Source organism: Salmo trutta, chromosome 18, assembly GCF_901001165.1.
Source record: "Salmo trutta chromosome 18, fSalTru1.1, whole genome shotgun sequence".
Lineage (NCBI taxonomy): Eukaryota > Metazoa > Chordata > Actinopteri > Salmoniformes > Salmonidae > Salmo > Salmo trutta.
The window spans coordinates 10,556,768-10,570,033 of record NC_042974.1 but is presented as its reverse complement, the minus strand read 5'-3'; the positions used below and the strand labels follow the sequence as shown (position 1 = coordinate 10,570,033).

Here is a 13,266-nt window from a genome sequence, read left to right as displayed (position 1 = left end):
CATTATTGTGTTTTGATGTATTTCTAATACTTTTTAAGACTTTTTCTGGTAAATGTTGTCGAAGACCCATTTTCCATCTCTTTGTCCAGAAATCATAGCCTTTGCTTTTTCAAAATTTTTAGGATGGAAAATTGTTGAAAAATGTATGTATGCCTTCATTTCTAAAGTATATAGTCTTAGCTTGACATGCTGCTGTGAACTTCACATGTTGGTGCTCATGGGTCCTTTTACATGGAAATGACCGGGTGTACTTAGTGTGTGTGTGGCGTGCGTGCGTGTATGTGTGTGTGTTTGGTAAGGGACACTGTATGAGGATGAGTGTGTCTTGTGTTTAGAGTGTAGCACTCAAAGCAGTCACTGACATATCAGTGTCGGTGCATATCGTTGCATACTGAATACAGAAGTGTCTCATCTCTCTCGGTATATCTGTCTGTCTCTTTTAATGTTTCCATGGTTGGATTATGTAGGCCTACAGGATATCCCCTACTACTTCAATTCCAAGACATGTTTTTGAAGTATTCTGATTAAACGTGCAAGTACACTCAGAAAAAAAGGTGCAATCTAGAACCTAAAATGTTTATTTGGCTGTCCCCATAGGAGAACCCTTCAAAATAACCATTTTTGGTTCCAGATAGAACCCTTTCCACAGAGGGTTCTACATGAAACCCAAAAGAGTTTTACCTGGAACCAAAAAAAATTCTACCTGAATCCCTTTTGGATCCCTTTTTTCTAAGTGTAAGAATATACAGAAAAAGGTATTTTTAAAAATTGTATTTAAAAAGTTGAGTAAGAAAATGGAATCATGCTCCACATGATGAGGAGCATGTGACTCTGGCAGTGTTGCAGCACCTAAAGGGGTTTTAATACAGGATGAGTAATTGAATATATTTAAAGCATTCTGAGTGGATTGGTCACAGTTTGAGGATGAGAAGCAGTATGTTCTGACTCACTCTAATGTACCTAGCTACAGTGTTTCTGTATAGGGAACAGATTATGCTATATCTATCCCTCTTCTCCATATAGTGTAGGTTTTATATATGTATTCTGTGTTTCTGCAGATGTAATATACTGCAACTAAATCACAAGACATTCAGTGTGAAAATAGATCATGTAGTGTTCTTGTCTAAGTCACTCTCTAGTTGATTAAGCACTATTGTTGTGGTTGTATACAGTTCCAGCCCGCAGACACCCACACAGATGTGGTTGTATAGAGTTCCAGCCCACAGACACCCACACAGATGTGGTTGTATAGAGTTCCAGCCCACAGACACCCACACAGATGTGGTTGTATAGAGTTCCAGCCCGCAGACACCCACACAGATGTGGTTGTATAGAGTTCCAGCCCACAGACACCCACACAGATGTGGTTGTATACAGTTCCAGCCCACAAACACCCACACAGATGTGGTTGTATAGAGTTCCAGCCCGCAGACACCCACACAGATGTGGTTGTATAGAGTTCCAGCCCACAGACACCCACACAGATGTGGTTGTATAGAGTTCCAGCCCACAGACACCCACACAGATGTGGTTGTATACAGTTCCAGCCCACAGACACCCACACAGATGTGGTTGTATAGAGTTCCAGCCCACAGACACCCACACAGATGTGGTTGTATACAGTTCCAGCCCGCAGACACCCACACAGATGTGGTTGTATACAGTTCCAGCCCACAGACACCCACACAGATGTGGTTGTATACAGTTCCAGCCCACAGACACCCACACAGATGTGGTTGTATACAGTTCCAGCCCACAGACACCCACACAGATATGGTTGTATACAGTTCTAGCCCACACAGACACCCACACAGATGTGGTTGTATACAGTTCTAGCCCACACAGACACCCACACAGATGTGGTTGTATACAGTTCCAGCCCACAGACACCCACACAGATGTGGTTGTATACAGTTCTAGCCCACACAGACACCCACACAGATGTGGTTGTATACAGTTCCAGCCCACAGACACCCACACAGATGTGGTTGTATACAGTTCTAGCCCACACAGACACCCACACAGATGTGATTGTATACAGTTCCAGCCCACAGACACCCACACAGATGTGGTTGTATACAGTTCCAGCCAACAGACGCCCACACACTTCCAGCCTTTCCTTCCTTAGCTAGAGTCTATATTTAATGGCCGCTGCACCTGTGAGACTGAGCGCACCCAGTAGGCTGCTGTTGAATGGAGGCCTGTGCCCTCACTGGAAAGGAGCTGGGGGTGGGGGCCATTGCGGGTCGCATGGCGGGATAAGAAACATGTAGCCACTCCACCATGGCTCTATCTCTACTCCGTCCGGACAACAACATCACCATAGACGGTTCTCCCTGCTTCCACATGACTGACTTACTGTTCTTCTTGTATTTGGGAAACTCTGAAAATACTGTATGTTATTTCAGGGTTTCCCAAACTCTGTCCTGGGGCCATGCCTGGGTGCACGTTTTGGTTTTTGCACTAGCACTACACAGCTGATTCAAATAGTGAAAGCTTGATGTTGAGTAAGGTATTTGAATCAGATGTGTAGTGCTAGGACAAAAAACAAAATGTTCACCCAGAGGGCCCCAGGACCGAGTTTGGGAAACCCTGCTTTATTTTATGTTATACATTGGGTGGTTCTAATCCTGAATGCTGATTGGTTAAAACCACATTCCAGCCAGTGTCTATTCCACAAGTTACCACTGGCTAAGTCTATGAAGTTAAAATGCCTATTTACTCTGTTCCATCTGACTGCGCAATCCACTGTCTCATCAGCCCAGCCAGGCAATTTATAAACTTGATCTCGACTATAAAAAGCCTTTAGAAATTATATTTTCCTTTAGACTAACATTTAGTTTTCAACAGCGGAGATTTGTATAAACCTTGCTGTCTGTCTCGGACATTTGCAACATTATTTCAATATTCAAATTCGATCTCCAGCTGTCCCACAGTAATGAACATGTCGGGAGTCGGGACAAGACAGACAGGCAGGCAGCATTTCTCGACCAGTCTAAATCATGAATCAGCTGGCATCATTTTATGGATATATACAAAGAAATGTCAATTTAAAAAAGGTTAAACAAACTAAGTGCAGCTAGTTTGCAGTTTTTCCAGCTTCAGTTTGAATTGATTGTGTTAGCTGTGTTGTTGGTTAGCTCCTCTGAACAACAGTGTCCTGACGAGAGAGCACATTTTATATGCCAGTCGAAATCGCACCTCATTAGTTCATTGTTATGGATGTGTCCAAATAAATGTCACTACAAAACAGCTTAATGCAAATGCAGCTATTGTTGTTATTCTGGCTACACTGTTTGACATGACTGTAAGTTAGCCGTAGTTGGCTAGCTAGTAAGCAAGCGATAATAATGTTGCCGGCCAGTGTGGCAATGGAACATTTAGAACGATCGACTGGGTCACGTCCGTAGATACAGAACAAAAAGACTGAACAACTGGGTCGCGTCTCTGACAACCGAACCGATAGAACGAACGACCAGCCGGCTTGGGTAGCAACCCTAGATTTGTTTCGGGACTATATCTTGTGGAAGGATGAAATAGTATGAATAAATTAATCAAAATAATGTTTTAATGAAAATATGTAAATAATTTGTTGAATATGTTGGTAACCCGTTGTATAAAAGTGATAATGCCCTTGACTTCTTCTCGGGCCTAACAACACCCATGCCAATATATCCTCCAAACACCGGCTTCTCTGGAATTATCGCTTGAGTATAATATTTTTACTACTGATATTGATTACTGCATTGTTGGGAAAGAGCTTGCAAGAAAGGCATTACACTGTACTTGTGCACATGACAATACAAACTTTGAACTTCTCAGCAGCTCTCAGAGACCTTCTCAGCAGCAGTCAGAGGCCTTCTCAGCAGCAGTCAGAGGACTTCTCAGCAGCTGTCAGAGACCTTCTCAGCAGCACTCAGGCCTTCTCAGCAGCACTCAGAGACCTTCTCAGCAGCAGTCAGAGACCTTCTCAGCAGCACTCAGGCCTTCTCAGCAGCACTCAGGCCTTCTCAGCAGCACTCAGGCCTTCTCAGCAGCACTCAGAGACCTTCTCAGCAGCACTCAGAGGACTTCTCAGCAGCTGTCAGAGACCTTCTCAGCAGCAGTCAGAGACCTTCTCAGCAGCACTCAGAGGCCTTCTCAGCAGCACTCAGAGGCCTTCTCAGCAGTACTCAGAGACCTTCTCATCAGCACTCAGAGGCCTTCTCAGCAGCAGTCAGAGGCCTTCTCAGCAGCAGTCAGAGGCCTTCTCAGCAGCACTGAGATGGGCGGCACCAGGTAGCAAGAATATACTACTTGTCACTCTCACAGCCTGCATTGTACGCACTTCAAGAGAACTGATCTACAAAGTGCCCAACATCCTTTTCTTGGCTATCCATCTGTAGTACACTCTTAGGAAAAAGCGTTTCAAAAGGGTTCTTCGGCTGTCCCCATAGGATAACCCTTTTTGGTTCCAGGTAGAACCCTTTTTGGTTCCAGGTAGAACTCTTTTGAGTTCCATGTAGAACCCTATCTCGAAAAGGTTCTACCTGGAACCAAAAAGGGTTCTTCAAAGGGTTCTCTTATGGGGTAGACCTTACTGTGAAATGCTTGCTTACAAGCCCTTAACCAACAATGCAGTTCAAGAAATAGAGTTAAGAAAAAAATGTACTAAATAAACTAAAGTGAAAAAATAAATGTATAGAAACTCAGCAAAAAAAGAAACGCCCTCTCACTGCGTTTATTTTCAGCAAATTTAACGTGGAAATATTTGTATTAACATAACAAGATTCAACAACTGAGACATAAACTGAACAAGTCCCACAGACATGTGACTAACAGACATTGAATAATATGTCCCTGAACAAAAGGGGGGTCAAAATCAAAAGTAACAGTCAGTATCTGGTGTCGCCACCAGCTGCATTAAGTACTGCAGTGCATCTCCTCCTCATAGACTGCACCAGATTTGCCAGTTCTTGCTGGGAGATGTTACCCCACTCTTCCACCAAGGAACCTGCAAGTTCCCGGACATTTCTGGGGGGAATGGCCCTATCCCTCACCCTCCGATCCAACAGGTCCCAAACGTGCTCAATGGGATTGAGATCCGGGCTTTGCGCTGGCCATGGCAGAACACTGACATTCCTGTTTTCCAGGAAATCACGCACAGAACGAGCAGTATGGCTGGTGGCATTGTCATGCTGGAGGGTCATGTCAGGATGAGCCTGCAGGAAGGGTACCACATGGGGGAGGAGGATGTCTTCCCTGTAACACACAGCGTTGAGATTGCCTGCAATGACAACAAGCTCAGTCCGATGATGCTGTGACACACCGCCCCAGACCCTGATGGACCCTCCACCTCCAAATCGATCCCGCTCCAGAGTACAGGCCTCGGTGTAACGCTCATTCCTTTGACGATAAATGTGAATCTGACCATCATCCCTGGTGAGACAAAACCGCGACTCGTCAGTGAAGAGCACTTTTTGCCAGTCCTGTCTTGTCCAGCGACGGTGGGTTTGTGCCCATAGGCAATGTTGTTGCCGTTGATGTCTGGTGAGGACCTGCCTTACAACAGGCCTACAAGTTGCCAGTCCAGCCTCTCTCAGCCTATTGCGGACAGTCTGAGCACTGATGGAGTGATCGTGCATTCCTGGTGTAACTCGGGCAGTTGTTGTCATCCTGTACTTCTCCTGCAGGTGTGATTTTCGGATCTACCGATCCTGTGCAGGTGTTGTTACACATGGTCTGCCACTACGAGGACGATCAGCTGTCCATCCTGTCTCCCTATAGCGCTGTCTTAGGCGTCTCACAGTACAGACATTGCAATTTATTGCCCTGGCCACATCTGCAGTCCTCATGCATCCTTGCAGCATGCCTAAGGCACGTTCACGCAGATGAGCAGGGACCCATGGCATCTTTATTTTGGTGTTCTTCAGAGTCAGTAGAAAGGCCTCTTTAGTGTCCTGTTTCCATAACTGTGACCATAATTGCCTACCGTGTGTAAGCTGTTAGTGTCTTATTAACGACCGTTCCACAGGTGCATGTTCATTGATTGTTTATAGTTCATTGATCAAGCATGGGAAACAGTGTTTAAACCCTTTACAATGAAGATTTGTGAAGTTATTTTGATTTTTACGAATTATCTTTGAAAGACAGGGTCCTGAAAAAGGGACGTTTCTTTTTTTGCTGAGTTTACATATCAATAAGTAAAACAAGAAAATAACATACCGTAATTTCCGGACTATTAAGCGCACCTGAATATAAGCCGCACCCACTGAATTAAAAAAATATATTATTTTGAACATAAATAAGCTCCACATGTCTATAAGCCGCAGGTGCCTACCGGTACATTGAAACAAATGAACTTTACACAGGCTTTAACGAAACATGGCTTGTAACGAAATTAAATAGGCTTTACCGAAACACGGCTTGTAACAAAAAATAAAAAAATAGCAGTAAGCTTTAGTTGTCTTTTTGCACTGAGTCAATTCCTCACGCTGCTGTTTCCAACGTCTTATCATCGTCTCATTAAGACCAAGCTCCCGTGCAGCAGCTCTATTTCCTTTTCCAACAGCCAGATCAATCGCCTTCAACTTGAAAGCTGCATCATATGCATTTCTCCGTGTCTTTGCCATGATGAGGGTGACAAAATGACTACCGTAATCAGAATGATGGGAAGTTTGAGAGCACTCGATTTAATCTAAACATTAAACAAAAAAGTTGTTTGACCTTAACCCATTCGGCAATTTCATTGGTCTAATGAAAGCTTCATGCCGCCAAAAAACTGAGCACGTCACAGAATGTGTTTTTTTGGAGAGAAAAAATGTTTAAAGCGGGAAATATCCATATATTAGCCGCGTCATTGTTTAAGCCGCAGGGTTCAAAGCGTGGGAAAAAAGTTGCGGCTTATAGTCCGGAATTTACGGTAACAATAAGGAGGCTATATACAGGGGGAACTGGTATCGAGTCAATGTGCGGGGGTACAGGTTAGTCAAGGTCATTTGTAAAGTGACTATGCATAGATAATTGACAGCGAGTAGCAGCAGTGTAAAAACAAAGGGGGGTCAATAGTCCGGGTGGCCATTTTATTAATTGTTCAGCTTTCTTATGGCTTGCGGGTAGAAGCTGTTAAGGAGCCTTTTGGTCCTAGACTTGGCGCTCCGGTACCACTTGCCGTGTGATAACAGAGAGAACAGTCTATGACTTGGGTGCCTGCAGTCTTGGAAAAAATGTTGTGCCTTCCTCTGACACCACCTAGTATAGAGGTCCTATACGTCAGGAAGCTTTGCCCCAGTGATGTACTGGGCTGTACGCAATACCCTCTGTAGCGACTTAGAGTCAGATGCCGAGCAGTTGCCATACCAGGCAGTGATGCAACCGGTCAGGATGCTCTCGATGGTGCAGCTGTATAACTTTTTGAGGATCTGGGGACCCATGCCAAATATTTTCAGTCTCCTGAGGGGGAAAAGGTGTTGTTGTGCCCTCTTCAGGACTGTCTTGATGTGTTTGGACCATGATAGTTCGTTGGTGATATGGACACCAAGGAACTTGAATCTCTCAACCCCCTCATCTTCAGCCCCGTCAATGTTATTGGGGGCCTGTTCGGCCCTCCTTTTCCTGTAGTCCACAATCAGCTCCTTTGTCTTGCTCACATTGAGGGAGAGCTTGTTGTCCTGGCACCACACTGCCAGGTCTTTGATCTCCTCCCTATAGGCCGTCTCATCGTTGTCGGTGATCAGGCCTACCACTGTTGTGTCGCCAGCAAACTTAATGATGGTGTTGGAGTCATGTTTGGTCAAGCAGTCGTGGGTGAACAGGGAGTTCAGGAGGGGACTAAGCACGCACCCCTGAGGGGCCCCTGTGTTCAGCATGGCAGATGTGTTGTTGCCTACCCTTACCACCTGGGGGTGGCCCCTCCACCCTCTCTCTGTCTCTACTACCACCACCCTCTCTCTGTCTCTACTAACACTCCACCCTCTCTCTGTCTCTACTACCACACCACCCTCTCTCTGTCTCTACTATCCCTCTACACTCACTGTCTCTACTACCACTCCACCCTCTCTCTGTCTCTACTACCACTCCACCCTCTCTCTGTCTCTACTATCCCTCCACCGTCTCTCTGTCTCTACTACCACTCCACCCTCTCTCTGTCTCTACTACCACTCCACCCTCTCTCTGTCTCTACTATCCCTCTACCCTCACTGTCTCTACTACCACTCCACCCTCTCTCTGTCTCTACTATCCCTCCACCATCTCTCTGTCTCTACTACCACACCACCCTCTCTCTGTCTCTACTATCCCTCTACCCTCACTGTCTCTACTACCACTCCACCCTCTCTCTGTCTCTACTACCACTCCACACTCTCTCTGTGTCTCTACTATTCCTCCTCCGTCTCTCTGTCTCTACTACCACTCCACCCTCTCTCGGTCTCTACTACCACTCCACCCTCTCTCTGTCTCTACTATCCCTCTACCACTCCACCCTCTCTCTGTCTCTACTATCCCTCTACCCTGGCTGTGGGGGGGTCTTCATGTTCCGCTGTACCCTGGAAAGGGCTGTCTTTACTGGGCAGGCAGTGAGTAGGTTTGATGGATGGATCTGGGGCAGGTTGGAGAGCGAGAGATGATGGCAGGCTAAAGTGTTGTATTGTGCTAGGGTGGCTTGGGAAGGCTGCAATGTCTATTTAATTGTAGCATATAATCTATGAAAGACACCTACAGCTGCAGCCTAGTTCTGCCATATACCCTTTTAGAATGCATTATGTTGGAATTATGGATTTGTCACAGTAGCGCCCCCCTCTTCCACCTCATATCTAACCCAAGCCCATGTCCTCTCTGCAGTGCTTTATCAAAACAGCCCATGTCCTCTCTGCAGTGATTTATCAAAACAGCCCATGTCCTCTCTGCAGTGATTTATCAAAACAGCCCATGTCCTCTCTGCAGTGATTTATCAAAACAGCCCATGTCCTCTCTGCAGTGCTGTGCTGTATCAAAACAGCCCATGTCCTCTCTGCAGTGCTTTATCAAAACAGCCCATGTCCTCTCTGCAGTGCTGTGCTGTATCAAAACAGCCCATGTCCTCTCTGTAGTGCTTTATCAAAACAGCCCATGTCCTCTCTGCAGTGCTTTATCAAGACAGCCCATGTCCTCTCTGCAGTGCTTTATTAAAACAGTCCATGTCATCTCTGCAGTGCTTTATAACAACATACCATGTCTTCTCTGCAGTGCTTTATTAAAACAGCCCATGTCCTCTCTGCAGTGCTTTATCAAAACAGCCCATGTCCTCTCTGCAGTGCTGTGCTGTATCAAAACAGCACATGTCCTCTCTGCAGTGCTTTATTAAAACAGTCCATGTCATCTCTGCAGTGCTTTATAACAACATACCATGTCTTCTCTGCAGTGCTTTATCAAAACAGACCATGTCCTCTCTGCAGTGCTTTATCAAAACAGCCTATGTCCTCTCTGCAGTGCTGTGCTGTATCAAAACAGCCCATGTCCTCTCTGCAGTGCTTTATCAAAACAGCCCATGTCCTCTCTACAGTGCTGTGCTGTATCAAAACAGCCCATGTCCTCTCTGCAGTGCTTTATCAAAACAGCCATGTCCTCTTTGCAGTGCTGTGCTGAATCAAAACAGCCCATGTCCTCTCTGCAGTGCTTTATCAAAACAGCCCAGGTTCTCTCTGCAGTGCTGTGCTTTTTCAAAACAGCCCATGTCCTCTCTGCTGTGCTTTATCAAAACAGCCCATGTCCTTTCTGCAGTGCTTTATCAAAACAGCCCATGTCCTCTCTGCAGTGCTGTGCTGTATCAAAACAGCCCATGTCCTCTCTGCAGTGCTGTGCTGTATCAAAACAGCCCATGTCCTCTCTGCAGTGCTTTATCAAAACAGCCCATGTCCTCTCTGCAGTGCTTTATCAAAACAGCCCATGTCCTTTCTGCTGTGCTTTATCAAAACAGCCCATGTCCTCTCTGCAGTGCTTTATCAAAACAGCCCATGTCCTCTCTGCAGTGCTTTATCAAAACAGCCCATGTCCTCTCTGCAGTGGTTATCAAATCAGCCCATGTTCTCTCTGCAGTGCTTTATCAAAACAGCCCATGTCCTCTTTGCAGTGCTGTGCTGAATCAAAACAGCCCATGTCCTCTCTGCAGTGCTTTATCAAAACAGCCCATGTCCTCTCTGCAGTGCTTTATCAAAACAGCCCATGTCCTCTCTGCAGTGCTTTACCAAAATAGCCTATGCCATGTTTGCAGTGCTGTGCTTTATCAAAACAGCCCATGTCCTCTCTGCAGTGCTTCATAAAAACAGCCCATGTCCTCTCTGCAGTGCTTCATAAAAACAGCCCATTGTCATATTCGTGTATGTTGGTGGCAGGGAAGTCAGGCGCAGGAGAAACCAAATTGGTTATTCTGGAGTATTTAATAAAAATTAAAAAAACTCCACAACCAAAGTACAAAATAACATGGGTAACATAATACCCGTCGCACACCGATACAAAACACACGTAACATAACATAACGAAAACAATCACCGACAAGGACATGAGCGGAAACAGAGGGTTAAATACACAACATGTAATTCATGGGATTGGAAGCAGGTGTGTAGGAAAACAAGACAAGAAAATGAGAAACTGATCAATGATGGCTAGAAGGCCGGTGACGTCGACCGCCGAACACCACCCGAGCAAGGAGGGGCATCGACTTCGGCAGAAGTCGTGACACCCATGTCCTCTCTGCAGTGCTTTTTCAAAACAGCCCATGTCCTCTCTGCAGTGCTTTATCAAAACAGCCCAGGTTCTCTCTGCAGTGCTGTGCTTTTTCAAAACAGCCCATGTCCTCTCTGTAGTGCTTTATCAAAACAGCCCATGTCCTGTTTGCTGTGCTGTGCTTTATCAAATCAGCCCATGTCCTCTCTGCAGTGCTTTATCAAAACAGCCCATGTCCTGTTTGCTGTGCTGTGCTTTATCAAAGCAGCCCATGTCCTCTCTGCAGTGATGTGCTTTTTCAAAACAGGACAAGATGAGGAAATGGATGTGAGTGCAGTGGCCTGGCTTAACACAGTCCTGCAGACATGTGTGTGTGTGTCTGTGTGTGTGTCTGTGTGTGTGTCTGTGTGTGTCTGTCTATGTGTACTGTGCAGAGGGGGATTATGGACTGGCCGTGGAAGGCTGGTGCCGGTAGAAACTCTCTGAGCCCCAGCCGCCGCAATCCCTGCCCACTCTCTCTTATGAGCTGAGCTAACAAACACGCGCTCAATCTCGTCTGCCTATACCCAGTAGAACCCCCAGGGAGCTCAGGCTTGGTAATCGATGGGCAAGAGAGTGTGTGTGTGGGGGGGTTTAGAGTGTGTGTGTGTGGGGGGGTTTAGAGTGTGTGTGTGTGTGGGGGGGTTTAGAGTGTGTGTGTGTGGGGGGGGTTAGAGTGTGTGTGGGTGGGGGGGTTTAGAATGTGTGTGTGTGGAGGGGGTTTAGAGTGTGTGTGTATGGGGGGGTTTAGAGTGTGTGTGTGTGGGGGGGTTTAGAGTGTGTGTGTGGGGGGGGGTTAGAGTGTGTGTGTGGGGGGGGGTTTAGAGTGTGTGTGGGGGGGGTTTAGAGTGTGTGTGTGGGGGGGGGTTTAGAGTGTGTGTGTGTGGGGGGGTTTAGAGTGCCGTGGGTGTGGGGAGGGGGGGATGGTTAGAGTGCCGTGGGTGTGGCAACCTGATAACATGGTGTTACTGCACACACACACACACACACACAAACACACACACACACACACACATCTACAGGATTGCGTTTATAAGCCAGGCCACTGCAATTCCATCTAAGTTCCTCATCTTGTCCTGTTTTGATAAAGCAGCCATTATGTTTTCCTTAGCTCCTGAGAGCCATTACTGCAGAAGCATCCCTCTCTGCTGCTCAAATCAATAATGTACTGTACAGTATGTGTGTGTGTGTGAGTGCCTGTTTGTCAGTGAAGGCTAGCGAGAGGAGATATGGAAGGACATCCTCATTCTAATGGCAGGAATGGAATTCCTGGAACAGAGTCCAATGTGGTTTCCATATGTTTGATGTGTTTAATATTTTTCCATTTATACCATTCCGGCATTTAGAATGAGCCCGTCCATCTTCCTATAGCTCCTCCCACCAGCCTTCTCTGGTGTGTGTGTGTGTGTGTGTGTGTGTGTGTGTGTGTGTGTGTGTGTGTGTGTGTGTGTGTGTGTGTGTGTGTGTGTGTGTGTGTGTGTGTGTGTGTGTGTGTACTGTCACTGATATGGTTTCACGCTGCCATAGCATACTATAAAATGGTTTCAGTCCAGTATGAAGGCTGACAGTTTGTTGTGTTGTTCTCTTCCAGATTGACTTGGAGCCTGAGGGGAAGGTGTACGTCGTCATGGACCTGTCTGGATCCTCTAGTGAAGGTAAGGCCTGATGTGCCTCCCACTCTCTCGTTTTCTCTTTCAATTACATTACATTCAGTTTAAGGGCTTTATTGGTATGGGAAACGTATGTTAACATTGCCAAAGCAGGTGAAATGGATAATGAACAAAAATGAACAGTAAACATTACACTCACAAAAGTTCCAAAAGAATAAAGACATTTCAAATGCCATATTATGTCTGTATACAGTGGTGTAATGATGTTCAAAGAGTTAGTGTAAAAAATGGAAAATAAATAAACATGAAGATGGGTTGTATTTACAATGGTGTTTGTACTTCCCTGGTTGCCCTTTTCTTCCTGCTGCTATGGCACACTGTGGTATTTCACCCAATAGTAATGGGAGATTATCAAAATTGGGTTTGTTTTCAAATTCTTTGTGAGTCTGTGTAGTCTGTGGGAATTATGTTTCTCTAATATGGTCATACATTTGGCAGGAGTTTGGGAAGTGCAGCTCAGTTTCCACCTCATTTTGTGGGCAGTGTGCACATAGCCTGTCTTCTCTTGAGTGGCAGGTCTGCCTACGGCGGCCTTTCTCAATAGCAAGGCTATGCTCACTGAGTCTGTACATAGTCAACGTTTTCCTTAAGTTTGGATCAGTCATAGTGGTTAGGTATTCTCCCACTGTGAACTCTCTGTTTAGGGCCAAATAGCATTTTATTTTGCTCTGTTTATAAAAAAATCTTTACAACATCTCAAGTAATAATATTTTAGTTTTCTCATGATCTGGTTGGGTCTAATTGTGTTGCTGTCCTGGGGCTCTGTGGTGTCTGTTTGTGTTTGTGAACAGAGCCCCAGGACCAGCTTGCTTAGGGGACTGTCTCACTTTGTCTCACTCCGTCTCTCTCCATTTCTCTCCATCTCTCTCTCTCTCTCTCT

General features: G+C 45.8%; 1 protein-coding gene across 2 annotated transcripts in view; it reads left to right on the top strand.

Moving 5' to 3' along the window:
- The window catches only part of LOC115152826 (protein kinase C epsilon type), a 218,694-nt gene that overhangs the window by 60,738 nt on the left and 144,690 nt on the right, over window positions 1-13,266 (top strand). For both annotated transcript variants that reach the window (XM_029697675.1, XM_029697676.1), the window contains one exon: window positions 12,308-12,371. In XM_029697675.1, the coding sequence (XP_029553535.1) occupies window positions 12,308-12,371 (64 nt within the window). The remainder of the gene's footprint in view (window positions 1-12,307; window positions 12,372-13,266) is intronic.